Source organism: Prinia subflava, chromosome 3, assembly GCF_021018805.1.
Source record: "Prinia subflava isolate CZ2003 ecotype Zambia chromosome 3, Cam_Psub_1.2, whole genome shotgun sequence".
In the NCBI taxonomy this organism is placed as follows: Eukaryota; Metazoa; Chordata; class Aves; order Passeriformes; family Cisticolidae; genus Prinia; species Prinia subflava.
In genome coordinates this window covers 66,730,218-66,758,162 of record NC_086249.1, presented here as the reverse complement: position 1 = coordinate 66,758,162, position 27,945 = coordinate 66,730,218, and the positions used below count along the sequence as shown (strand labels likewise).

At 39.7% G+C, this 27,945-nt stretch overlaps 1 protein-coding gene across 1 annotated transcript; it reads right to left on the bottom strand.

Annotated features, from left to right (window-relative positions):
* Positions 1-580: 580 nt before the first annotated feature.
* Positions 581-27,851, bottom strand: DNAJC3 (DnaJ heat shock protein family (Hsp40) member C3). Its single transcript, XM_063392320.1, has 12 exons — positions 27,657-27,851; positions 21,815-21,925; positions 18,761-18,885; positions 17,663-17,737; positions 11,955-12,107; positions 10,475-10,656; positions 8,403-8,522; positions 6,524-6,629; positions 6,307-6,427; positions 2,436-2,568; positions 1,536-1,684; positions 581-1,114 (listed from the first exon to the last, which is right to left on the bottom strand). The coding sequence occupies exons 1-12, from the start codon at positions 27,736-27,738 to the stop codon at positions 957-959; spliced, it is 1,515 nt and encodes a 504-aa protein (XP_063248390.1). The 5' UTR covers positions 27,739-27,851; the 3' UTR covers positions 581-956.
* Positions 27,852-27,945: the final 94 nt, after the last annotated feature.

The following is a 27,945-nucleotide window of genomic DNA, read 5'->3' as shown; positions in this document are numbered from 1 at the left end:
TCATGTTGCACTAACTCCCTGTTGCGTCACCCAGCAGAACTGAAGTTGTATGACAGGGTAAGGCTGGAGTTAATATCACATTCTTGCAGTACACTCACATCACAACCTGCCTCGGTTCTGACTTTATGTACAGAACCAACAAATTGCTGCAGAGTCAGGGAAATGTCACATCAAATTTTCTGCTCAAATCTCAAGCAGGTATTTTGTTAAAGTGCAAACCACTCAAAAATCATACCTACACAAACACCCAAAATCACATTCAGAAAAGAAGAGTTTTGAAAAACAAGTCTTTCCCCCCACCCCCACCTCACTGCTGACAATTCCACCAACAAAACCACCCCAATTAATTTCAGGTTAGTGAACAACAAAGTGAGCAGGTATTTCAGATACAGTTACTCCCAAGCACTCTTTGTCCAGAGTGATTGTTGGGACTGGTTCAGCGCACAGCCTCTTCCCCACCTCTGGCACTGCCAACACCAATCCAGCAGGTGGTCACTTGGATTTCCTCTTAAAAATACTGGGAGATGGATCATTCTGCTGAGCACAACCAACAGTTTGTTAATGTAGAGACTACTGTAACTACCCTTGCCATGTTTATTAGGCCCCAATCCAGAAAAATATTTACATGCATTTTTATCTTTAAGCATACAGTTGAGTTCTAAATTTAAGCGTTGTCCTAAGTAGCGTCTTACTGTTTTTTCCATCCGTAGGATAAGCATGTTCTGCATATCCACAGCAAATACATAGGCAGCACAATCCCATCAGTGGGAGCTTGTCAAGCTCATCATGAACCAAACCCAATGAAAGAAAAAAGGAGCTTTCTTCCAGCGCAGTAAGACTCTTGGGTTAAGGACAACATTATAGAAATTAAGATTTTGGGTCTTGAACTGAGAGACTTTTTATTTTTCAATGATTTAAGTAAAAAACAGCAGCAGCCACCAGAAACAGTCTTGGCTCTAACTGAAGTGAAATTTGAATGTAAATGGTCCTCCTCCAGAACCAAAGGGGTTGAATCCTTGCCACGTGTTCCAGCTCCTGTGGAAAGGGTTGTTGCCACCCTGCTGGCTCTCCGCATCCAGTGGGTCCTCTCCCGCATCAAACTTCCGCCTCATCTCTGCAGGAAACAAAACCAAGGTGGAATCAGGGCACAGGGCTCCCCTGGAGTACTTCAGTTGCTGTTATAATCTAAATGCAGTTTGCAATAGCACTTGAAGAGAAGGAGACACACACATCTTTTACATAAGTATATCCAGTTAGTCAATCCTAGAAATCTCTACAAGGTGTTATCCCTAGAAGAGATCTTCAAAATATAATTTTTATTTGAATTTTAACAAAAGTCACTGAAACACAATAATTACAGATTATATCTGACTTCGTGCTGTAGACTGGATACAAGTATTAGTGCACTGCTTTCTCAAGATGGGTAAGGGCAGAAAGGGATAAAGGAAAGCTGAAATGCTTGTTAGGACTTACACTTTTGTTTTGACCTTGATGTAAAAAAAACTAACTAAAGTATGAAGCCACTGCATCATTACCTGGGTCAGTGAGGACTTCTTTAGCAGCTGCAATATCGATGAACTTCTTCTCTGCTTTCTTCTTTTCTTCCTCACTCTGGAAGTTATCAGGGTGCCACTGGGATGCCAGCTTTCTGTAAGCTTTTATGATTTCTTGCTTTCGAGCATTTCTGGATGGATAAAATTGCAGATAACTTCATTTTCTGATTGCTCATATGCCACACTAATGAAGTTTATTTTAAACACTGAGACACTAATTAAGGGCATCAGGAAAGTTTTGAGGTGCTGTTAATCTTCTGCAAGTGGCTTTGAAGACTCTTTACACAAAACAAAGGAAGCAAGTTGCAGCCTTAAGCAAAGATTCCTCGCTCTCTCCTTCACCACCCATCTACTTCTCTTGGAAAGATGCTGCTGCCAGTGACTCTGCAGAATACAGTTCTCAGTCTCAGAAATTTACCATCAGATGAATAACAAAAAACAAAGATCTAACTAGTTCACAATTGGAAAGACAACCAATACCAGTTCAGAACTTTGCTTGCTCCTCATTAGCAAGGGAAGTTGTTCAGCCAGTCCTTTCAGACTCTTCCAATCTATCACACTAACTGCCACAATTTTTGTTACTTTTAGTAATTCTTGCCAGTCTTCATTTTTTCTCCAACTCATTCATAGGACTCAGGATCATCTATACTAAGCATTTATTTCCTCTTTTCCTGCTGTTGTTTTTCCATTCTTTATAAAGGAATTGTACACAAAAGCCACTTAACAAGCTGAACAATAAAAATTATGAACAGCAGAAGAGTGAAGATAGCAAGATACAGAACAAAATGAACACTCAGCAGAACAAATGCAAGTGATCAACCCTAGAAGTACTGGTTTAAATAACCACCTTTCACATCATCATCTCTGGTATTAGTATCTCACCTTTTTACTCCCAGGATTTTGTAATAATCCCTCTTCTGAGATTGCTTCAGCATTCTCTGGGCACGTTCCAGCCCTTCCCGAATCTGCTGGTCATTTTCACTATTGGCTTGAGCAGTCTCATAGTCTTTAATGGCTTTTGTAAAAAAAGTCAATGAAAAAAGGTTACACAACTCTACAAACTTCCAGTTAAAGAACTCAGCCACTCAACCAAACTGAAGCTTTGTTATTACCATATACAAACAGCAAAACTTTAGTTTGAACTTGACATGTTTGGGGTTTTTTTTCTAAATTAGAAAACCTTGGAATAGAGGAAGTTCATTTTCACATATGAATTAGATAATTTTCTTTCTTTAGGTTCATCACACTTGTGAGAAATTAAAGAGAAGGGAGGGTACCAATGTAGGTTGCAGCATTCTCTAGACATTACTACAGCCAAAAATTTGAATATAATGAGTATTTATGGGGATACTACATCTACTGGGATGAGGAAACAGAAGCCAAGAAGATTCAGCAATGAGTACTTGAAAAGCTCTGCACATTAGTCCCATACTGTTGTTCAACTGAAGAATGAATTAACCTGAGTTTTTAAATTAATACTAATTCTTCTCCCTCACTCTGCACTCGATCAACACAATAGAAAGTCTCTTCCTCTTTAGTGACTATAAAGACTTAAAGATTTCAGACTACCAGTAAGTTCATATCGTTAGCAAAAGGCAAACAGTGGCTTTTCTGTATCTCTGCATGCATAATATGCAGGTATATTTCAGTGTTTTTTTTTTCCAAAGGCATGCTCTCACTTTTATTTCAAGAGTTGCATTTCTCAGGAATGAAAGCAAGAGAAGAAAGTTTGAAAAAAATTGAGGTCTACACTTTTTAAAATAAATTCTATTATTGCAAATGCTTAAAACACCAAGTTTATATATTCTTTAATATCAAAAATTATCAAGGGAAGCAAGTTGAAGTCTTTAATGAGACTGCTCTTCTTTCACTGGTATAATCCTCAAGGTCTCATTTGCAGATCCAAGTCTCTTAGGTTTCTCAAGTTAGACAAAGTACTTGCATCAGATTATTTCCAAGCAGATGCCATTTCTCAGCAGGTGTTACATTTGTTTTTCACTGTTTCTGAGCAAGACAGCAGGAAGTGCTAATGAATTTGTATTACCCAGACATCTGATACCACTGCAATCTTGTTTCAGTTACTGAAAAAAAAAAGTCCAAAAAGTACTGCCAGAGCCCAAACAATTTCCTAAGCTACTACAAACCAAACAAAATTTCTAATCATTTGCATATCACAGGACACTGCCTTTGCTGCTTGAAGAATTTTGGTTTCTACTGATTTTTTAATAATTTGTCCAGTCATTAGAAAAATCCAAACCAGAGTGTGCACTAATACTTGTGCTGAATACACACTATCAAAACTAATAAAAGCAGTGAAAATGCAGGGATTTTATTATGATGCTTTATTCCTCCAATAACTTTAAGCCCCACTGAACTTAATCTGCTTCAGGTAATACTAGGAGGGGCTAGCAGAATGTCCTGCCAAATGCAGGTCAGATTGCTCAGCCTCACTGAGCACCACATCACCAACAGCACCATAGTGGGAAACCTGCTCAGGGGTCAACTATCTGCCGTGACAGTATCGGATTTCTATTCTTTTATTTCTAAATCAACTTCCTTATTTAAGGACTGCAAGCACTAAGCACAACGGAAGGTGTTTCAGTGCAGCACACAGCAGAGGGAATGCATCCAGCACACTCAGCAAGTACACATTGCACTTTCCCTCTACTTTTGATGGTACACTCCAGTGTAGGGACTTTCCTCTTTCAGAGAGGTAATTGCTCTCTCCATCTCAGGGGTGAAGGTTGGAAGCAGGTGGAACAGGATGGCAGCTTCATGACCACAAGAAGTTTGCTATGAAGCCAGGAGACTTACTACTGATTCCTTCTAGTATGTCAAGTGAGATAGTTAATTCTTTGGAGCCACTGTTTCTAAAAGCAGCAGTATCTCACAAACAAACAGAAGAGTCACTGCTGCTTCTTACTGGCCTGCCGTTTCAGAAAGCTTCCTTTCATCCTGCTCCATGACATGAAAGGAGCAACTACTTCCCTGTATCACTTTCAATTTAAATACTTTGGTCAGATCTAGTTCTCATTATTTCAACAGAAGAATCTTCATGATCTCTCAAAAGGCAATCATATCGTATCTCTAAACAAGTTCACTGGCTTTGGTATCTTGCGAATTTTTAAGATGGAGACAGATTATTCTGTATGTGGAATAATGGCAGATTTCCCATCAAACATGAGTAACTGCAGACAACCTACAAGAGTCTTAGAGAAATAACAGAACCAGTTTATGCTCTTACTGAAACCTCTACACTAGTAGAGTGGGGGGGGGGGTAAAAAAACCCAAGAAAACAAAAAAATCAGTATGTTCTGACCAATTTTGAAACAGCAAGGCAGGTTTTTTCCTTTTCTGACAAACTTGTGCTCTAGACAGATAGACTCCTGTACTTATGAGGTATGCCAGAAATGGAGTCATTAAACATCTGTCTCTGTAGACAAGCCCTGGATCCCATGTGATTATGAAGTAATTAAAACCATTTCATGAACATAGCTTTACATAGTGAACTGCATCTTGAACACTTAACAATAATCACCTTCAAAGTTCTGAATTACAAGTACTTTGAAATTTCCTGCCTTAACAGGAAAATAGATGCCTCCAGCTTGAATTTTTTTTTGAGGGAAGAATGAAAATCATTTTTCCCCTTTAGATATGAGACTACAATTTTAATTGCTCTGGTGTTCTCAACGGCAAAGAGAAAGCAGCCATCAAAAGATAAATGAAGACTCCTCCAGGCAGATGAACATTAATGGGCTGTTAATGCTGCTGATGGAGGCTCTGCTGGAGGGCAGAGTGTAACTACAACCACCTCACTGCTGCCAAGGGCAGGAGGAAGGCGCAGGAGATGCTACAGAACCTGGAGAAGCACAGTTCTGCTCTAGCATGGCTCCTCACTTGGAACCAGGCTAGGCCAAGCCCAGCAGGCATCAGCACAGGAAGTAAGCTCTTCCAGATCCCAGGCATGTCCTGTTTCCTTATATCCTGTAACAGGGCACTTGCCCCAGCACAAGACCAGGCATTTGTGCAGGACCTTGTTACAAAACTTTTCTTTCCTACAATTCCCAACAGTTTGGGTCACCCTCCCTGGAGCTATTTAGAAGTTATGCAGATACGGCACTTGGGGACACGGTTTAGTGGTGGTCTTGACAGTGCTGGGTTAATGGTGGGACTTGATAATCTTAGAGGTCATTTCTATCACTCCATGTAATAGGATGCATGATACAGAAACTCCATATGGAAAATACAGCCTCGGGAATAGAATCAGTTTACTCTCTGAGCAACACTACAGAGATCCACGGAGGAGAAGCAATGGCTGTTACCCTCCTCCACCCTCAGCACATGCTAGGGAATAGAACAGTATTATTTCATGCTGCCATCTCAAGACATGAAAATGGAGCTCCTAAAATGGATTTATATTATCCTAGCTCTAATTACCTTTTACTTCTAAATGCAATTCTCTGACATTGCTGATTATATAAAACATCTGAGTTGAGTAAGCTGCACAGTCTCATAAAACATCCTGAACACAGTCCACTGTTATAAAGACTACTCTGCTGTAGATAGAACAAGTACATTCCACTTGCACTAATCAAGACAAAATTACCACCAAGTAGTTTTGTAAATCTGCAACTACCAGGGCTAATTAGGATAACATAGTGTAGAATCAAAGTGCATGTTAAAAAAGCCTTTGAAATGCTGACTACATTTTAAACGTCCACATAAAGTATGTGCCAGTGGCACACAACTGTACCTTCTTCATACATGTCTTCTAACAAATAAGCTTCTGCTCTGTCTTTTAGGGCATTCACGTTGGTTGGTTCCAGCTGCAGAACTTCTGTACAAAGTTTGATGGCTTCTGTAGCCTGCTGACTCTAGAGAGGCAAAAGTAAAACCAACCTCATGTAGTTGTGGGAGTTCTGTTTTGTGTTTTTTTGAAGACATTTACAGAGAAAGTTAAGCAGAATTACCTTTGATAAGCAGTGACAGATCCTTTCTTTGGCACGAGTAGAATAAATTGGGACTTCTGGCTCAGTTTTCATTACAGTTTCATATTTACTGATAGCATCTTCATATCTGTTTAAATCAAAGCACAGTATCATGAAATGTAATCACTATCTCAGGGTGTTGCATTTTATTTAAAATCCTTAAAATTCACAAATTCTCCATCCTTCTACCAAAGGACTTTCCCTTTAATAGCCTTTAAGGCAAGGTGCAAAACAACAGTATAATAAAAACTTGCAGGCACTTCAAGAATTACATCCCCATTCCCTTTCCTGTGCTGTGAGACAGAAGAGCGGGCACTAGGCCTGTCAGGCTTATGCAGAAAATAACAACTGCTATCCCTCACCATGCACAGCCAAGGGTCTCTGGATCTGCCTCCTGTCCAACAAGACTCTGCACTTCAAATAAGCAAGAAATACACACCTCCCCCACAGATACCTGAGATGGACTCAGCTCTGTGCTCACAGTAAGAGTCCAGACTATCTGCACACTACAAAAGGTACTTATTCACAGAGGTACAAAAAAGCTCCTTATGCCAATTTTAATCAGGCAGATGCTTTCTCCTTTTCTTCTTCACAAGTCATAGAGTAAAGTGTAATTACTGTGGCCTGTAAAGGCCTCAAAATGCTACAGTTACATGGTTTGAGCAAGAAACAGATTAGAACATTTACCTAAAAATGCAAGATTGAGATTGAATCCATGGGTTGCTACAAGCTCTCAGACTCCCTGAAACTGCACTGATGCTGGATCAAATAAGTGAAAAGTGTCTAAACAGACCTCTGGCTTAATACAACTGGCATCAGTTGTGCTTATTCACATTCCTGATGTACTTCATTTTAAAAAGCCACTTTGACAATGCCTAATGATTGGTTCAGGGTCCTTTACAGCTGGATGTCACGTGCTTGGGAACACAAAACTGAAATAAAGCAAGAGCTACAAGAATACAGAGGCACTATCTATCATTTGACAGGGTGCATAAAAGGGAAAAAAGCTTACCAGTCAGAACCACTTCTGCCATCAAGGCACTGCAGATTTACTAAGTGGTTTCACTCTTAAGATATGGTCCTTTCATCACAGACTAGCTGAAGTTGGAAGGAAGTCTCAGAAATCATCTGGTCTAACCCTACTGGCCACACAGGGCCACCTCTAGAAATCTCCCTATGACTGTGTCCAAAATGCTTTTGTGTAACTCTGAAGTGGGGAGACTCCATAAGTCACCCCAAACAACCTGCACCTGGAAATGAGGCAGTGTAAAAAACATTTCCTCATGTTCCAAGGGAATTTCCTGTTTCAGTTTGCACCCATTGGCCTGATCCCATCACAGAACAGAACCTGGCTCAGCCCTCTTTGCACCCTCCCTTCAGGTACATTGATGAAACGTCCCTGTGGCAGAGAAGTCTCAGGGAAAACACTCTCAGCCACCCCAGCCTTTCCTTACAGGAGACAGACACTCTCCACCTCCAACCTTAGTGGAACTTCGTTGGACTTTCTCAGTAGCTTCACCTCTCCTGCACTGGGGAGTCCAGTGCTCAGGTGTGGTCTCATCAGTGCTGAGCAATAATATATGAGAGCTGAAAACTCTCATCCCTGTTTGTCTTACTACCTGCTGCAGAAAGAAGTTAAGTATGCAAAAGGGACACAGCAGCATCAGAAGGAATCAGAATAGAATAGTTGCTATGCGAGTCAATATTTATTTTAATTGTAATTTGAGAGCTCTGTTCAGTACCCACTTCAACTGACACATGCAAAAAGCATCATTTTAATCAGCTCCTCAATCAGTAAGCTGGTGCCTCAATTGTGGGTTTTTTCTATTTGTGTTTCTTTAATATAGCAGTGAATACTTACCTGCCTTCTCTGATGAATTCCTCTGCAGACTCAATCTGCTTATTGAGTTTCTTTACTTGCTTATAGAGAGAGAAGCATTGCTTATGGTCTTGGTCCAGTTTCAGACACTCCCGGACCTCACTTTTCACAGGGAGTAAGGAGAAGGGGGAAAAAAAGAATCAAGCCAACAAACAAACAAAACAAAAAAACCCAACAAACCACTAGGTCACCACATACTATGAAATTTTACCTAAAGACACAATGCAGCATATATAAGCTGTCCAGAACAACACTTGAGTTCTTTACATAAATCTCTCCCTTCATCCAAATATTAATATAAAGTGAAACCAACAAGAGTCTTCCAAAACATACAGGGATATTTATCTGGTATTGGTTTTAATTCTTTCTTACTGCCAAACACACAAAGATTTAATGTTACATTAATAACATAAATGACTAAAGAGCTGAAGAGTACCTCTGAAGAAAAAGGTACTCTGTGAAAGAAATTATATTTAGCAGTTATCAGATGACTATATGGGAAAATTACCATCAATTGTAACTCAGATATATTACAAAATTCCAACACTGAAGTGTATTTTGTGCTGCTTGAAACAGAAAGCTCAGCTAAGATACAAACATCCTTCATGGAATCTCAGCCGAGGCTGATGCTTCCCTGTGAAGAATGTTTAATCTGACTGATTAGGGAAAATATCTCTCAAAATAATCCAAAGACTAAAAAAATTCCCAAAAACCTCCAGAAGGCAATCATATGAAGGAATGAATGTTTTGGATCCCACAGAATCATCATAGCACCATCACGATATCAATTTCAGGAAGAGATTACAAAATCTTGTTTTGTTCCTAAGTACAGACAAAAATATCCAAATAATTGAAAACAATTAGGCCTTTAAGAGGAAGAAACTAAGGGAAGGACAAGAGCAAGCACCCAGCAAGTCCAAGAGCTATAGAACTCTTTCTTAGCATATCTCATGATGCAAAAAAATCATGGTATCAGAAAAGAATAAAGGAAAGAGGCTTATCCCTTTCATTCTGATTCCATTCTGTTCTTCAACAGTGCCCTCAATCATGCTTTTAAATTAACAAAATACCACCTATACTTGAAATCACTGAGCAAAGTGATGGCCACCTACCAAAAGTCATCACAGAAGTGACCTATGAGCTCACAAGATTTGCTGTGGAAAGGGAATGTCTAATGCAGACCAATTACTTTCATGTTTACTTTTGGCCAGCTATAAAACAATTTTTTGCAATTATAATCACATGCAGTTTCCATCCACCAAAAGAAACACAGGCTTTTTCAGTTCTCTTCACCTTATTGAAAGGATTCTGTGGCAGAAATCATTGGAAAGGTTGTGGAGATGAAGACAGCACATCTGAAATTATGACTGGCATAGAAAGCACTTTTGTGCAATAGGAAGGACTGCACCATTTGTGCAGCTAGGCACAGAGTACAAACGGAACAGTCCAGACTGGGCAAGGGCAGCTATCAGCCAGACTGGCTAGGGACATATGGGAATAAGACCTTAAACTTAACTCAGTATCAATAAAAGGATAGGGCATTATGAAAAAGTCATCCAGGAGTGTCTGCTGGAATGAGAGGCAAAGAGCTCTGCACCCCAAGCTATTCATACTTGGATGCTCCTGTACTTTTTATTTATTCTTAAGCTTGTAACCTTAATGTATACATCTTCTGTTTGCATCTTAAACTTAACTTCTATGGAGGTTTAAGGTTGAAAAAAAGCTCCACTAAAGGAAATTTAGAGAAGGAATTTCTTCCTTCTAGAAGTACCATGAAGACAGCACTAGTAAGCAACTCCCATGGACAGGGACTCTGGCTTCTGTTTAAGGAAACAAGATACCTGGAACCATTGATGGCTGGTCTTGCCAATAATATACACTGGTGTCTTCACTGCCAATCCTTAATTTCTGGAAAGGAACTCCCTTTATTAGATCTAGACCACAGCTGATTCTCCATCCAAACCCCACACAAGAGATTCTTCATGGTATATCATGACCTATATAATTATATTTTCTGTCTCAATTATAATGATTACAGAAAATAGTAACATTACCTGAGAGATAATTCATGGTCCCCCAGCTGATAATATATTCTGCTGATTTTATAGAAGGCTTCAGTATTATCACTCTTTAATTTGGCAGCAGCTTTCAAGTCACTAATGGCTTTGCTTGGTTCCCCTTCCTTTATATAACACTCTGCTCGAAGTTCCCGTAGCTCTGCATCCCAAACACAAACCTTGAGAAATCAAAATTAAAGCTTGTTTTTCGTCCATAAGACTTCACTTCTTTTCCTCCCCAAAAGAAAAATCCCATTTAATTTCACTTTGCCAACTGCAATAGCATAAGGTTCAAGCTGCATGCAGAGCTCATAAAATTAGCATCTCTGCTTCCTGGTGGATGCTGTGATGCACCTGCCCAAATAGAAAAACAAAGGCCTGAAAATTTTGTAAATGATTCAATGAACTCATGCAGAGAGATGAATTAAATCTACTGGCATTGCTTAAACTAGGACAGTCTGTTGAGCCTCCAGGAAAGGATATCAGAATCATAAATTATTGTATCTTCCCAAAAGAACAGAGGTAATGAACAGCAAGGACCAAGCTGTTGGTTGTCCTCTAGGAAGAAGCCTGTGGGTAAGATGCAGCTCCATCAGGTTTGACCTTAATATCTGGATTTTAAGAATAAAGAGAGGTAAAAATGTCACAGTAAAGCAAAACTAATTACTCATGAGGAGCTGCCTATCAAAATTTGGTTTAGGGAATTAAATGTATATCTTATCAGTTGTTTGGAAACTATTATCTTTGAGGAGGCTTTCCTGCTTTTTCACACTGCCTCCCCATAAACCAACTCGTGCACTGTGGCAGTTTTGTCACCAAAAGCTCCAAAGTTGTAAATTCCAAGTCAACAGCACCAATTTGTATGTGCAAAGTCACAGCAGTTAACTGTCTTTTAGTACATTTCTATATGACACACAAAACACCCACATGACTGAGTTATTTCCACTTGCACTATCAGGCTATCTACACCAATTAAGACTCAACAAATACAGATACCTAAGAAACAAGCAGAAAATTTAGCTAGCAATCTACATTTTTAATTTTGTGGCAGTTTTTTTATCTTTTGTTACTTCATTTTCTCAAGACAAAGTCTGTCTGCATATACGCAATGAAAAATCCAGATGAAAAAAACCTAACTCCTATAAAACTTCACTGATTTCAGAAAAACTTTTTTCCTAGCTTCCTCAATAATACCAAATTGTGGAAAAACAGAAAAGTATAATCAGTAAAGTTATCTGTAATGGAAGTTTCACTGAAGTATCTTTAAGACAAACTATTATTTTGATTTCTTCTGCAACTAGTGCTCAGCCCTCTCCTCTCTTCAACATCATGACAGATCCACTGTGTTCAGCAAAACTAAACTGGTTACACCAAAGTTATTTTCACATCAGTGAAGAACCTATTAAACAAAAACACACAAGATGTCAGACAGAAGCTCTTACTTTTCTTTCACAGTACCATTTGACTTAACACTTACTGCCAAGATTTCATCAAGAAGAGAAATAGCAGCTTCATAATCCTCTTGCTGGTAGGCAGTTAATGCTTGTGAATGTAGGCGCTGCAGCTCATCAGATTTTGTCAGCTGATTCTGGGCTTCTCTTTCCTCATTATTGCTAGGATTGGATTTGAGCTGCAAACATGAACAAGAAGAGAGACTCAAATCCTTTTTCAAGGATCTCTTTCAGTCCCATTAATAATCATATCATGGAGAACTGACTAAAGCTGCAAATAAAATAGAGCAAAATGAGCTTCAAAACTCCACTGGAAGCATTTATACTGCTGAACTTCAGGAGAAAGAAACATTTTGAGATTCAATACAAGACGTCAGAAGTCAGAGAAATCCAATTCTTCATGCTTGATCGATCATCACTGGACACATCATACACAACAGTCACTGTTCCCATCACCTGCTGGACATTGTGGATCTCTTTGTAGCCTAATTAATTCACCTCTGCTGTCAGTTGTTAAACGCTGGATTCCTCAGCAGCAGTAGACAGTGTAACCATGTGGTATAATTGCATCTCTCACTTTAAGCACTACACATATTTATCCCTTCACGACAGAAATGAAACATGTTCCAGACAGTTGTTACTGTGAAGTTCTATTCTTATATTTTCCCCACAAAGAGAGGCTACAGCAGCAAGTTAAGTGGCTACAGCCAGGGAAAAGGCTCAGCTGGGCAGTCACACATGCTGTTTGTTATACAGTTTTAAACAAGTCTAACTTTTTGTCTATGAGGATGCTCATTTCTCTAACCCCTCTCTCTGAGGGGGTAGAAGTCATTACACTGTACTTGCCTTTTTCACTTACGCAGGGTTTATCTTTTCAAAGAAAATACAAAAAAAGATCTTTTGGACAACTTTACTATCTCAGCGACTCCCTTGCAAAGCCAGGGAATTTATAGCAATACTGTAGCTTGAAAGAAGCACTGGCTTCACACTTGTTGCTGATCAGAACGACTTTCAAGGTTTCAAATGGACAGATCAGCATGACTTTATTTTTTTGTTATTAAATAAAAACTTGTATTATATTGCATTCTATACACAGAATGTGAACTAAAGTCACTCAGACACCAAATACTTTTTTCTTTCCCTATTTATCTTGAAGTGGCCTCTTCCCTTTTCATCACCAGTAAGTTCTTTAAACACACATATTTTGTGCTTATGTCTCCAATGTAATTCAACTTCAGCCCTCAGAAGACCTTTACCAGAATTTCCCGTTTCTACCACTTGAGTATATGAAAGGAAAGAGTCCAAATGCTGTATTAAAATCATGCACAGATCCCACACTTTGTCTTCCACTCCTCTTTTTAAATCTTTTTGAACTTCATGCAGTTTTTCATTTTACCTGGCAAAAATCAAGTTGCACTTAGACCTGAAAATTCTCCTTTATTCCCTACACTTTCTTTCAGTGAGAGGAACATGATCAAAGAGTTTTCTTTCTTTGTAGGCTGATTCCTAATATAAGTATCATAAAGCTTCCAGTTAGAACTCTGCCTATAAGCCCTTGATGCTGTGCATCCACTCTCTCCCTAAAATCTGGAGCTTCTAGTAGAGGCAAATTTCTGCACCTGTAATTTTAAGAAGTACCAAGTCAACAAAACTCTCTGAAGTTCTGAACTTTTCAGTTCCAGCTGACATGTTTGATTTCTTCCTTAATTTCTTAGCATTTTCTTCCTAAAAATTAAGAGTCTTTGCTATGGATGAGCCTTGCTATGGGATGAGCCTTATGCTTCCATAAAAACTTATGATAACACCGCACTCCTTACATTCACAGTATGTTTCTTGTAATGTATTTGGAGAAAATGTCAGTGCAATGTGAAAAGCAATGTTACAATCATGGAGGCAAGTCCAATACTAATAAAAACCATTTGAGTAAAACATCCTGAGTAATTTTAGGTAGTATAACATGTCCAATTAAAGAAAGAGAAAATTTTCAAGGTATCATTCAAACCGAAGTCATTGAGTGTTTGTGTGCTACAGTATGATGAAAATATACATTCAAAATCTTCTGAAGTAATTAGCATATTGCTATGATGCTTAAATCAGTAACATTAACTAAAGCAATAAGAAGCCTGTTTATTCAGCTTGTGAAAAACATCCTGAAGGGAACTGAGGGAACCTCCATGGTTTGTGGTACCTAAGATGAAGACATCCATGCACTCAAGAACAGTGCACAGAGGAAAGTCCTGCATTGGTAACATTAGCTAATACAGCTATAATGACACAGATGGAAAAAAAACCCAACAGAAATATTTAATACCTTTCCTTCTTTAGCTGGGAAGCTGCAGATGATCACTGTACACAGAGGAATACATTTGGAAACACCTAACATTACTCTGACCTGGTCAAGAGAGCCTCAAATACCCAATCCAAGTGTGCCTAGGAACTTAACCTAATTTGATTAACTTACAGTTCCATGAGACAGTCTCTCCCACCTACATCCATATCAGTACTATTACACACACCAACCAGCCACGGAAAGCTGTTGTCCAGCATATTTTGCAACAGGCAAGGGCTTCTCTAGAGGAGAAAGGAATTTGCAGATGTACAGAGCTCAGTCACCTGGTCTTGGCTGACATCTAGTGGAGCTGGAAGCTATGCCGGTAATGTTGAGCTCTGAAGTGTTTGTTCTTCCAAGGCAGACAGAATTGCGTATTTAGGACATCTCCATTTACAGTATTTATTGCAATAAATTGCAACTGTGAGTTGCAATTGCTACAGTCAGTCTTAAAAAATATCAGAATTTAAAAGAAACAAAACAATTTAGTCCTTTCCTCCTGCCTAGACAAGGCAAAACCTCTGCTCTAATTTTGTCCTTCTGCAGAATTCACCAACTCCAATGCTTGTCTTTTTCTCTAGACCATAAGCAGAGTCACTGACAACACTGTAAGGCTCATTCACAGGGCTGCCAGGATTTGCACTGCTTTTGTCACCTTTCCAGAAGGCCTTCCATCAACCACAGTATGCCTATATCCCTTTTATTTTCAGTAAAAATCACTGCTTACAGGTAAAACAAACATTCCAGGGCTTTCATGGCTTGAGGCCCTGGACATGAGTGTTGATGCACCCACAGATCTGTCCTGCTGACTCCTACTAATCAGAAACCACTAAACCAAACAGAAGGAACTTGATATTAAAGCATATGAACTTTAAACCAAAGTTGTAGCAGAGAAATAATTACTATTCATATACATGAGCAACAACTTTGAAAATCACTGAAGGAATTCTACTTACTCCTTGTTTCATGTGGAAAACGTGGCCCATGTAAAGAATTTATTCAGCTTGATCCATCTGTGGGCCAAAATGAGAGGTTTCTAGAAATGCAGTATTGCTTAATATGTGAAGGCGTAGGTCTGAATCACACCCTCTATCCAAACCTCACGATTCATTTCAGCCAACAGGAAAGTAGAGAGTACAAAAAAAAAAAAAAAAAAAGCTAAAAATATCACATGAAGGCTGAATCTCAAGAGGCTCTGCTCCCAAAAAGGAATACTGCATCCTTTGCAGCTAGGCATTCCTACTGCCTTCTCTCACACTAGCACTGCCTCACAAGACAGCCAGTACTGATATGCCATAGAGGGCAGGAATACACAGAGACACTGCTTAGCAATCAATTGTTTAAAGATATTTAGGGTGCTCACTTTTTCCTGATACTATGAAATTATACAGAAATAATTTGAGCATACGAATTTTCATGAATACACAATAAGGGACAGGTTTACTGTTTTATTTGAAGAACAGTTACAATGGGTTTTTTTAATTCTACACAAAGCCACTGGTCTTACAAGCTGCGAAAGGTTACCTGTCATCCTTCCCTCCATTTAGATGGGCTGAATTTTTCTTTCTTTCTCTCCCTCAAAAATGACTGCATCTCCTAAACTGTTGAGATCCCTTTTAAGGAACATGACTATGAGAGAAGGGATGGGAAATCTTAAAGATTTAGAAAACAAGGGAAAACTCTCAAAGGAATAGGTATTCTACTTAAAGATATCAAGATATGTAGCACAATTTAATCCACTCCCCATTGAATAAATTAACCTATTACAAACTACTACTTTAATACTGTTTACTCATTTTGCTTGAACATACTATACTTAACTGAAAATTATGCTCTTTAAAACAGACCACTTGACAATTCCCTAAGTAAACAGGTAATATTGTTCATAGAAAAAAGGAAAATGGAAGTCAAATTGAGGACTAATACGCTATTTTCCTAAATCAGCTTCTGGGAAAGAACTCTATTCTACTTCAGATTTAAAGCCTGATTGAGTACTGAGGCTATTTGACTGACCAAAGGCAGCAAGCAAATGCTTGCAGCAGGTTTGGCAATAGGGAAAGATACTTGACAGTTGACTGGAGAAACAATTCCATATGCGGCATTAAGCAATACTTCAAGAAACAGTAACTGCAAAGAATACACACACAGACTCACAATCACCAGTGACACTGCATAATTGGTACTGCAGCAACTGTGTCCTCAGTTCATCCGAGCTGAGTGACTCTCTCCCACGTTGGCAGACAGCAGGGCTGCCCTGCTGTCAGACCACACACTCCCGAGAAACTTACTGAGGACGAGGCAGCCAGAGGTGCCACTGCTACCTGAACTTCAGAATAAGCTGCTGGAGCTCTGTACAGACACAAGAACTGCCTGGTGCATTTCTACCTGCAGAACACACAGGATAACCACCCCAGTTTTGTCACCCACACTTACTAGTAAGATTTCCATTGAACAGCTGCAATTTGGACCACACAACGTTTTTCATCATTCTCTTCAAAGAGCGCCAACAAGACATCATCTGTTACATTGCGGATTTTTCTTATTTGGGCTTAAGGGACACATCAGCTGTTCAAAATAGCAACTCTTGAAGAGCAAGCAAGAATGAAGAATGAATCTTATTTTTACTCATATTTACATTAATTTTGTGCAATAGAGAGGAAACCAAAATTCACATTCTCTGAGGGCTTTTTTTCTGGGGTTAGATCAGTTTACCTTTGCAGCATAGGGCTGAAATGCACAAAATACCCATCAAAACTAAAAATAATCCAAGTGAGTTTTAGGTGGGTGACTTCCAACTACATGTATATGGAAACTGCACGATTCCTGATCATGGAGAGAAAGTACTGTCAAGACATTCATGAGATGGGAGAACTCTGCAGATTAGACGACACACAGAGGGATGCCACTGAAATGTATTGACTTATCTGGTCATTGACTAAACTAAGAGCCAACAATTCTCTGGAACCAGTGGAAAGAGACAGGAACCTGTGAAGGTTGATCCATGATGCCCCAGTGATTTCCCAGGGAGACATCACTACAGTGATGTAAACCAGAGTTCAACTCCATACTTTGAGTCCCACATCCCTTATTTCTGAATGCAGGCTGCTCCCTAGTACAGCTATCAGTAAGCAGAGATCACCAAGTGTCAGGCACACACAAAAGAGACTTTTCAAAGTGCTCCACTGTTTCAGGCAACACCTCATTTCATCTGCATCATCATACTGCAACTTCACTGGTCATTTATTCATACAAGGTTGCTTAGCTACTACACCTGCAAAGAACAGGAAAGACAAACTCAGGCTTAGACACCATACACTCTATAGAGCATCAGAGTTCAGATGTTACCTTGGCTCAGAACCCAACCTTAAAAGTAGTGATGTAGTTTAACACTGGTCTCCAACTTACCACATTTTTAAAGTCATCCTCTGCTTCATCGAATTTTCCTTGCTTAAGCAGTAAGTGTCCTCTCTGTAATCTTGCCTGAAATGAAACATAACTTTTTATTTACAAATGGGAATTGAGCAAAGTATGAACACAAGTTTCATTTTAGTATAGCTAACAAGCTAAAACATGACACCCATTCTTTGTCTTTTTGATTTAATGATGCTCTTATAAGGCCTCTTTAATGGTAAAGAATTCTCTGCACCAGAACTGGGGGACAAAAACCAGACAATTTTTATGGAAAGAACTCATCTGAAAAGTTTCACAAGTCAAAGGTTGACTTTACACCACTTTCCTGATTATAACTGCTTACACGTTAAGTAAATAGCAGAAATAGTTAACAGTAAACAATTCCCGCATTTAATTATTTCATTAAACTCTCAGAGTAACAGAAGTTATGTTAAAAGACAAGCCAATGATTTAGAAGACTTTGATTTATAAAATAAGAATATTGTCATACAACATTTAATTGTGAATTTAACATTTGCTCCTACATTGTCAACTATACAGGACATGCCACTGCTCCCAAAAAAGGGAGGTGAGCGAATCAGTTGGAGAGGACTTCAGCATCACTTCCCAACTAGTGAGGCAGTCTTCACATACAGTACACAAAATGAGAAAGAGGTAAGCAAATGAGAATCTGCAACAGTCACAGAGGAATGCAGTGACATTAGGACAGCTCATGTGCAGAACAGATACCTCAAATCAAATGCTGATAAAGAGAAAAAAAACCCAGAGGCATCTATGTACTCTCTTCTCCCTGTCCCAAATAGCAAAGCCTTGGTGAACAACAGAGTAACCACAAGTGAGAGAAGTGTTTAGTATAAATCCATGAACTTAGTAAAATGGGTAGTTGTTCAAATAACTGTCTAGACTGTGCTCAGCATAGTTGCAAATTAAGGCACATACACCATTCCTATTATTTTATCCACTTTAAAGTCCTCTGAGGAATAATGTATTCTCTATTCCTGTTGAGCAAAGTCTGAAAAAAAACCCCAAACCCTCTTTGAAGCAGTTTTTTTTCTTTACACTTGAACAATCTTCAATTCCAGTAATACTTACTGATGTGAAGTCCTGCTTTAATTCAACCACTTTACTTAAATCACGAATTGCTGCTTTAGATTTGCCCATGGCTAAGTACACCGTGGCTCTTCTGTAATAAGCAATGTAGTTCTCAGAGTCTCCCTCTGCAAATGAACAAACAGCAATCAGAATACTATCTCAAAGCTACTGAAATTTCTGGTATAATGCAACTGTAATGACTAAAAATATATCATCTGACATTTAAGCCACTGGAAACGAGGGTATACATTAATAAGACATTAAATTTGCAACATTATGCAAGCAGTATTTTCTATGAAGTTTAATTGTTTAACAATAAAGACTACAGAAATACTGTAAATAGCAAATAATTGACAGTGAAGGTCAAATATGCATGTGTTCTTCAGGTTTATATGTGAGAACAGCCTCTGTGTACTAACACTTTATGTCCAAGTGCAGGCCTGCATTTGAAAGCACATTCATTCATCATTTCCCAGCCCAGGTGCTGATCACCATATTGGATAAATACAAACATTCCCCAAATTACTAATATGTTAGTGCAATATCAACACATACACAAACTCGTTGTATCATTCATTGAAATATCTGTAGCTTCTTTCTTTAGCAATAAAGTGGGCACCAACATTCCCTCTCACCAGCAGACAAATGCACATAACACTATCAAAACATGAAGGCTAACTTCAGGGCCCACACATTCCATGTTGTCTCCTGGTTAAATTCCAAGATCCAGTGATTTTAGCACTCTCTAAGCTAGCACATACACCTGTACAAGAGGCAAGCAACAGCCTCTGAAAATAAGAATAATATTCTTAACATTCTTCTCTATGCAGTAATTCACAGAAACAGGTGACAGTTACTGTGGCCTCTCAAGGAAAAGTAATTTCAACTACCAAAACAACCCCATGTTGGAAGACAGAAAACCTTTTACTATGCTATAAAAACATAATAATCAATCCAGAATTTGCAGACAAGAACATCGGTACCCGAGGAACAGAAGTAGTATTTTTCTTCCTCACATTATTTGAGGTTAAAGTTGAACTTCAAAATAAATGGAAGAAATAGCACCACCAAAATCTTATGATCAGCAACCAAGTTTCACAGCTGGCCACTTCCATTACCAAAACACTACTTCAGTTCTCACTGAGAAAGCTATCTGCACTCTTCCTCTACAATATCTTGGTTGTGAAAATGCTAATCTCCAGAGCTGAAATTTAATAGGAATTCCCATGCTGTATGCCTCTTTGTATGTCAGCATTACAAACATCAAATAAATTCAACTCTTACTACCCTTAAAAAAAAAGCAACACCGAGTCCTAAATGTGTAGGCTAGGTACAAATCTGAAATTAAGGAACTTTATTAATACACAGAGGATGAAAGGTAGGAAAGAGCTAACACAGAAAGCATATTCCAGCACCAGATGATTATCTGACAGATAGTTTTGCCTCAGTACTCCAGCAACAGTAATGAGCAGCAACTGACACTTACCCAGATAGAAGGCATAAGCTGGGACTGAAGAAAGAGCTGAAAATTTAACTGAAGAGAGGTAATATGGACAGTTGTTTTCTTCTATTTTAGATGTTTGAAAAAAAAAAAAAAACAACCCAAAAATAGACTGGCTGAGGCAAGACAGAAAGATCTATTTATCTCACAATCTACAATGATGTAGTACAGCCAGGAAAGAATTCTTACCTCCTCACAAGCACAGTAGGCAAATCATGCTTAAAATCTTTTCAAAAAGACAAAATCCAAAGAAGTCTGATGAAAATGAGGCAATCAGGCTAAAATCAGCATTCAACTAAGAATCCCATAAAGGTCACAACTGAGGTGGGCACACAAGAGCTGCTCAAGCCCAGCTGCAAAGCAGTGGGTGTCACCCATGCAGGCACCTGACACCGCTGCTGCCTCTGCACCAACACCAGGAGCTGCACAGCCACACACTGAACTATCTCCTCATCAAATCCAAGTTCAACTTTGCCAACCAACAACAAAGGAGAACATCATGCTGTAGCACTAACTGTGCACAGACCCCACAGAAATGCTTTGGCAGCAACACACAAACAAAAGGAGTAACAGACTGCATCTAGGCAGAACAAGGAGCTTCCATAACAGAAAAAACAAGGAAGTTGCCTCCCCCATTCCCTTTATGTAAGGGAAGTCTATCTTGGAGAATGCAAACAACTCAGAAACAATCACTGTTTCATTTACACCTCACTATTAAAAAAGTAGCAATAGTATGACTCATCAATGTATAACATCTCAGTAAGACTCTTTTCATGGAGAAAAAAAAAGCACTTTTACACCATATAACAAAGTCCAACAACTTAAAGAACCAGGCAATTAAGAAACTGTAGTGTTAATGGACACTGGTCTTTACTGTGCTGTGTCTGTGCTTGAATTAAAGGATTTTATTCAGCTAAGTTGCTTTAAAATTCTTAAAAGCAAACATTTAACTTCTCAGTTTGCTGAAAATGCAGAACACTAAACAAGAATGAACTCAGTAGCTGACTAAAAGAGAGGGACAATTTCACTCTCCACTACCAATTCAGTATCTCAAACTTACAGCATCATTTTCACTGAGATATCATCCACTTCAAATTTAATTAAGAAAAAAAATAAGAGAGAGAGTGACTATTTTAAACACTGAATTTTTTACAGCACTGGATAGGAGAAAGCATGGATAAAGCTTTTACTTTGAAAAACATCATAAAGACGAAACCTGATCCTGATGGGATTAGAGAGACAGGGAATACTTCATCAAATAATATCAGAGTCAATTATAATTCCTTTCATACAGCTAGTTTCCAGAACAACAGTGGCTTACATGTTTATGTAGCGTGTAGTTAATTTTGCAGTTTTCTTTTATCAAAACCAAAGCATAAATATTCTCCTGCATCTCTGTTGGCTTCTGTCCAAACTGCTGCATAAAGATACTCTAACTTCTGTGACTCATGGAATGCAATTTGCAAGAAAGCAGGATATTTGATGAAGCAAACAGTGGGAAAAACTCACCCAAAGGTATTTCAGTACAAGAGCCACCCCCCTGAGATACGCACCTATGGCTGCGTGAAAGTGAGATAAAGCATCCGCCAGCTGTCCAGCAGCCAATAATTTCTTCCCCATTTCAAGTTGTTTTTCTACTTCTGCATTTATTCCACACTCAGCTCCTTAAAGAAAAACAAAAAGATCAAGGTTTAGAATGACCAGTCCGATTACAGCGAACACATACAGTGGTAATACAGGTAACAAACCATTATTGATAGAGGCAGAAGTCACACCTTTCTGCACTTTAGGTAATTGCAGAGGTCTTTTTCCAGCCTAAGGGATTCCAACCGAAAGCACGCTGTAGCCTAATGAACTCCAAGCATGTCCCAATCAAGATGTGTCAAAATACACAAGACACTGCTTCGCACCCCATTGGGACAAGGCACCATACGCATCATCTGCGCATTCAGTGACACACTGTGACTTTCAATTTCAGAGGAATCTGCAAAGCACTCATAACACTCACATGCAGCAAATACACAAAGGCTCCAAGTTAAATCTCCTGACCCTGATGGTAACTTAGTACTTAACTGAGAACTGTGTGGCTACTTAGAGATTGGCTTCTCATCTACTGCCCTTTGGTCTCATCTTCACAATTTCCAGAACAAACTTCTACAGGACTGCAAGTTTTGACACACAATTAAAATCCTCACTCCTTTTCCCTTTAACCAGTAGCACAAAAACCATTCTAAAGTGGTAAGTCTTTGAAGTGCCAGTTTGAGTTTAAAGCTAATAAACTGCTGCTGCTCAACCAACAGGGAAAGACTACTGCTGAGCAGAAATGAGCAGTCAAGTGCAAGTACATGCTGTACATACATCAACTCAGCAACAGGTTCGTTGTTTGTCCTGCTTCCTGCAGTCTTCAGATCAGGGCAGAATTTCACTACAAATTACCCACCCGCTCTTGACTGTTAAAAAGCTTTCACTAGAAAAATTGTCATTGTTGAAAGAATACTCTATGCCTAGATTTAAGCAAGGTAATATATAGAAATCCTGAATAAGCACATTACATGAAAACCCAATGATTTATAATTTCTTTCACTCAGGTTTTGCACTGAGTTGATTCAGACAGCCATTTTAAATACAAAAATGCAGCAGCACTTCAAAGTTGTTTCTTAGAATCTAAATAAAAATGTTACAGTACAACTGATTGAAGGAAAGTACACCCAAACTTCTGACACTGAAAGGTGGTTAAACAACAATGTTTCTGTAATGAGCGAACAGTAATTTCTTATCACCAAATCATCATGATTTTAAATGTAGGAGTTCTCAACACCTGGGATCTTAATTTTTCTTTTCTACTCCATTATACAGCTCATACTTCTTTTAATTCCACATCCTTGAGTTGTCTATACTAAAATGAACAAAATCCCCTCTGCATCCACTAGAGAAAGTTCTGTCTGCTAAAAGATTGACAATAATTCAGCAAGCTGGATTCACGGGCTTCAACTCAACTTTTTGTCTTAGAACAATGATAGAAAATGATTTTTTTTAATTAATAGAAATTACTTCATGAAGTCCCAAATTTTCAGTGAATAGTTTTTGTTTAAGTAGATGGAGTTTAAACTGCCTACATGATAAATAATTATTATTTGAGGATCTTGCTAAAAGATTCATTTTAAAGTCAATTCTAGGTATGCAGAAAATGTATTCCCATTTTATGTGAATGTCCAATTTGCAGCAAAACAGGATATTCTTCCTTGCCCATTTGCTTTGCTAGCTTAAAGCTTCAATCATCAAGTAGTCCAGTGTCCTTTGAAATGACAAAGCAAGCATTAGAAACACAACAAAAAAACTCAGAACCGGAAAAAAAACTCACCACAAATTTCCCTGGATTTGGAATTACACCAGCAGTAAAGCAGGCATCAAACTACAAACAGACTGAAATATTTAACATGACCTAATAACAACTAAATACTCTAAAGTTTCATCCCTCCTGTGTTTCCCCACACAAACACCTGAAATCTTTCAAAACTTGTCAGTTGGGAGGGGTATCCTAGAACTGGGCTATAAATCACTCTTTGAAGAACTTTCCATGCACCCAAATATGGCATTCAATTCCCACAGTCTCAAGCATCCTTGTTTTACATGCAGTCACATCAGGATAGCTCCAAGAACACATTTTTCTGCAGTAAGATGTACCTACACAATTTGGTGTCTTTCAAACACGTTGTGTTCAGTACAGTTTTACAGTTACATAATACTTTAGGTGGAAAAGCCATCATTTTTCCTTGAAAATAATGAAGACAATCAATAAAACAAATGAGAAAGGTGCCCACTGATAGCAAACAAGTAATAAAAGCAGGAGCAACGTGGATAAATAAAGAAGCAAATTGTGAAGTCCTGCAGATTCCCTGTAGAATTAGAGTAATTACACTTGACATACATTAAACCATACATTACACCTCGACTCTGCAAGTTGCTCAACATCATAAATTGATGCATGACTCTCTAGGAGCAGCCTGCATCATCAGCTTAACCATGATGAAAAGTGACATTTACCATAACTATTCTGCACTGACCTGATAGTTGGGCTGTTTATTCACAGAAATCTATTGCTTATTCATTTTCTGGCTGTAGGCAAATAATCGCTCTAAATAAAGCAGCCCACAGTAGACATCAGAAGACTGATAACATAAGCACAGGAGTCCAAGGACTCAGATTCTCTGCAGCTTATTTGGGTACCCATGTACTCTTTGGTCTGGGAATGAACGTAAGAACTAAAGTTCAGCTGGAGCAAAAAACCCACCAAACCCCATATCATAGAGCTCTTCCCAACAGATACACATTGGTGAACTGGATACCACAGGCCCAGTTGAAGAATCTCTGCATGCTCCACCAAGAAACTAAATTTACACAAGAGATATGCAAGCTTACCATTTACAAACTTCCATGTATTTTAATTTGAATATAATTTCTAAAGACTGTCTAAGTGTTAACCTTGAGCCTCAAACAATCACCCACATGAGCTCCATCTGTTAAGTCAAATATTCTGCATAAACTCAGAGCCCACAGTCCTTACACTGGGACAAGTCTATCTAAGAGTCAAAAAAGAAAACCAAACCAACACAAAAAAACCCAAACAGCACAAACCCCCAAACTATTCCCAGATAATTGGTACTAGCCCTGACAACTCAAAGGATAATAATCAGAAGGTACAGGGAAGATAAGCAGGTGCAGCTAACCTGTTTTTCCAGTTAAATACACTCACTTCAAATAAATTATAACTTCCTGGTGGGATTTTTGTTTTACTAGAATAATTGGTGCTAATACATAGGCATCCAAGTCTACAGATTTCAACTATATCCTCATATAATGGGTCCTATTCACGTTGCAAAGAACTCAAGCCCTGCAACTTGAGAACAGTTTGAAGATGTTACATTTGTCTACATGTTCATGTTTTCCCCCCTGTAGAAATTCCCCCCACTTTTTTCTAAATCTTATTCCCAAGCTGAGTAACAAGACTATGAAAATAAACAGAATTAGTTCCTATTGTGTACCAAAACCAGTTGTTAAAATGACAAAGAAGTAGCATGCATGTCACTAATCTTAATTATGTTCATCTAAACATTTTTCCCCATAGAGGAACTTCATGATTGCCTTATCTTGTCAGGAGAGTGGGAGACCCTGCTTTTGCAACATTTTTTAGTCAGAATGACCCTGAATCTTAAGTTTGCTGTTATTTTTAAACGAATTGGTCTTTGCTTTAGGTATATTTGTGAACATGATTTCCAAGAACTGCACTGAACTAAGTAAGATGTGGACAAGCACCGAGAGCTTCAGAGGTTTACAGGGAGCCTCAAAGTATCAAGCTGAGCCATGTGTAACTTTCACCCATCAAGTTTTTACTCCCTCCCTTGGCAAGGGAACTTGGTAAATACAGTAAAGACTGGCACACAAAAAAAGCCTCACCCTCATGTAGCTTTTGTTATCTTGGGCCAAGGGAAAAAACATAAGAGCTCCCAAACTTAGGGCAAAAACAAAAGGTGGGGGAAGAAAAGAAACACTTAATGCTTGTGATCTGACAGTAACTAACCGAGCTCTGTATACTCAGAGCCATTTACTCTTCCCCATATTACATTTCCTTTCTTCTGCCACAAGGAAGGAGGGGGGGAAATGAACAACACTCCTTTATTCCTCCTAAGTCGCCTCTTTTTGGTGTGATTAGTGTGGACAAACAGCAATGAAGAACGAGTCTTCCTAAGAGAAAATCTGTTCCAAACCCATCACAAATTTGGATAAAGAGGAGGAATCAAAAACGTTTTTACTGAGTCTGTTTACCAGCCAGATATAAATAGTGTTCATTGACATCAACTCTAAGATACAAAGTTATACAGATTGACTCCACCACAGATTCATGAATCAGATGACACAAGGCAGACTTCTATTATCAAGACATCAAGACTCAAATTTAAATCTGACTATGACCACTTCTGTGCTCAAAAATCAGTAATATTCATGGGGAGAAGAATCTGGATATTTAACATACCCCCCCAAACAAAGATCTCTAACTACATATTCTGAAAAATTAACTCATGAACTAAGAGGTTAGTGAATTCAGTAAATAAGATCCAGCACTACCACTTCACATTCTATTACTGTACTCTACATCTTTATCAACTGAAGTTAAGAAAATGTCCCTCAAATTAGGAAATGTGGTAAGCCCAAATAGCCATTAAACCACATACTTGAAATAGGCTGGCAACTCTAGGGAAAGAGTCCTCAGCAGGAGCACCACTGTCACAACCTCTGGGGAAAAAAAAACCAACAGTATACTCTGACAAAAAATATTTGTCTTCTAACAATACTAGAATGCATTTAAAAAAAAAAAAACCAAACGACAATTTGACACCACAGTACATGGTCTAATGCAGGGTGTCTCTGCCACAACATGTTCCTGTTGCCACTTGGCCAGCTGAACTATTCTCTAATGCTATGTATCAACCAAATTTTTAATGTTAACCTGCACCTTCCTTAAGCCCATAGACCTTTTCTGACTAGTGACAGCTTCAGTTTCACTTCCATCTGCCACTGGCAAGTAAAGAACGTCCCTCAGGTGAAACCCTGACTGTAACCACCGCTCTATATCAGAGTTAGAAACTTAACAAAAGCCTGTGAATAAAAGGCTGGCTACACAGGTGCTGCTGGCAGGGTATTATGAAAGTAAACAAGCTGCTCAAAGCGCAGATAAGCTTAACTTCAAATACTAATGGTAACTGGTGCAAAAAAAAGCAACAAAACAACAGAAACCATAACAACAAAACAAAAACGGAACAAAGTCAACGCAACCATCAAAAGCCTCAGCAAATCTCAAAGTGTGGTACTAATACCGGCTGCGGCTGAGAAGGGCAACTGGAGAAGCCTTTGAACTTCGGAACTACAAAAAATCCACACCGGAGTGCGAAATTCAGGGCCAGCAGAACGGCCACTGCTGTCACACGGCTGCACTCGAGGGCACCCCGGCAGCCTCAGGCCGCTGCCAGCGGGCCGGGCAGCGCGAAGCGCACACAGCGAGCGTCCTGCAGCCGCACCGCCACAACTCCCGGCTCACCCCAACAGGTCACCGGCAGCGGCCGTGCCCTCCTTACGCACCCTTCGCCACAGCCCCGAGCGATGAGGTGGCAGCGCTGTGCCTCCTTCCTCACACCCCTTCCCGAGATATTCCCCCCCTCAAGACGGCACGGGCCAGGGGTGGCGAAGGGGTATGGGGTGTGTGCCCCGCAGCCCCGGCAGGAGGGACGGAGGGAGGGCGACCGGCCACCACGGCCGAGGGCCCAGCCCCGGCGGGCCGCGGACTGCCGCGGCACAGCCCCCCTCGCAACGCACCCCCACAGGGATTCCGGCCCGGCTCACCCTGGTACTGCAGGTCGAGGAGCACGAGCAGGAAGGGCAACGCGGACCCGAGGCGCCCGGCGGAGGCAGCGGGGGACACCATCTCCTCCTCCGTCGCCGCCCCTCGTCCCGACAGCGGCGCCTCCGGGCCGGGCCCAACCGAGCGGAGGCTCCAGCTCCTCCGGGGAGGGTCGTGGGCGACGCTGATTGGCCGCGCCGCGCGCGCCCGCCCCTGCCTGGCGCCCGCTGCCGGACGTGAGGGAGCGGCGCGAGCGCGCGCGTCCCCGGCGCGCCGGCCCCGCCCCGGCGC

Excerpts from the sequence above, each read along its gene's own strand:
- DNAJC3 (XM_063392320.1), bottom strand. The coding sequence starts at position 27,738 with ATGGTGTCCCCCGCTGCCTCCGCCGGGCGCCTCGGGTCCGCGTTGCCC. Across the intron at positions 21,926-27,656 it reads CCTCGACCTGCAGTACCAGG|GAGCTGAGTGTGGAATAAAT; the intron begins GTGAGCCGGGCC and ends TTTTTCTTTAAG. Across the intron at positions 1,115-1,535 it reads AGAAGTCCTCACTGACCCAG|AGATGAGGCGGAAGTTTGAT; the intron begins GTAATGATGCAG and ends TGTTTCCTGCAG.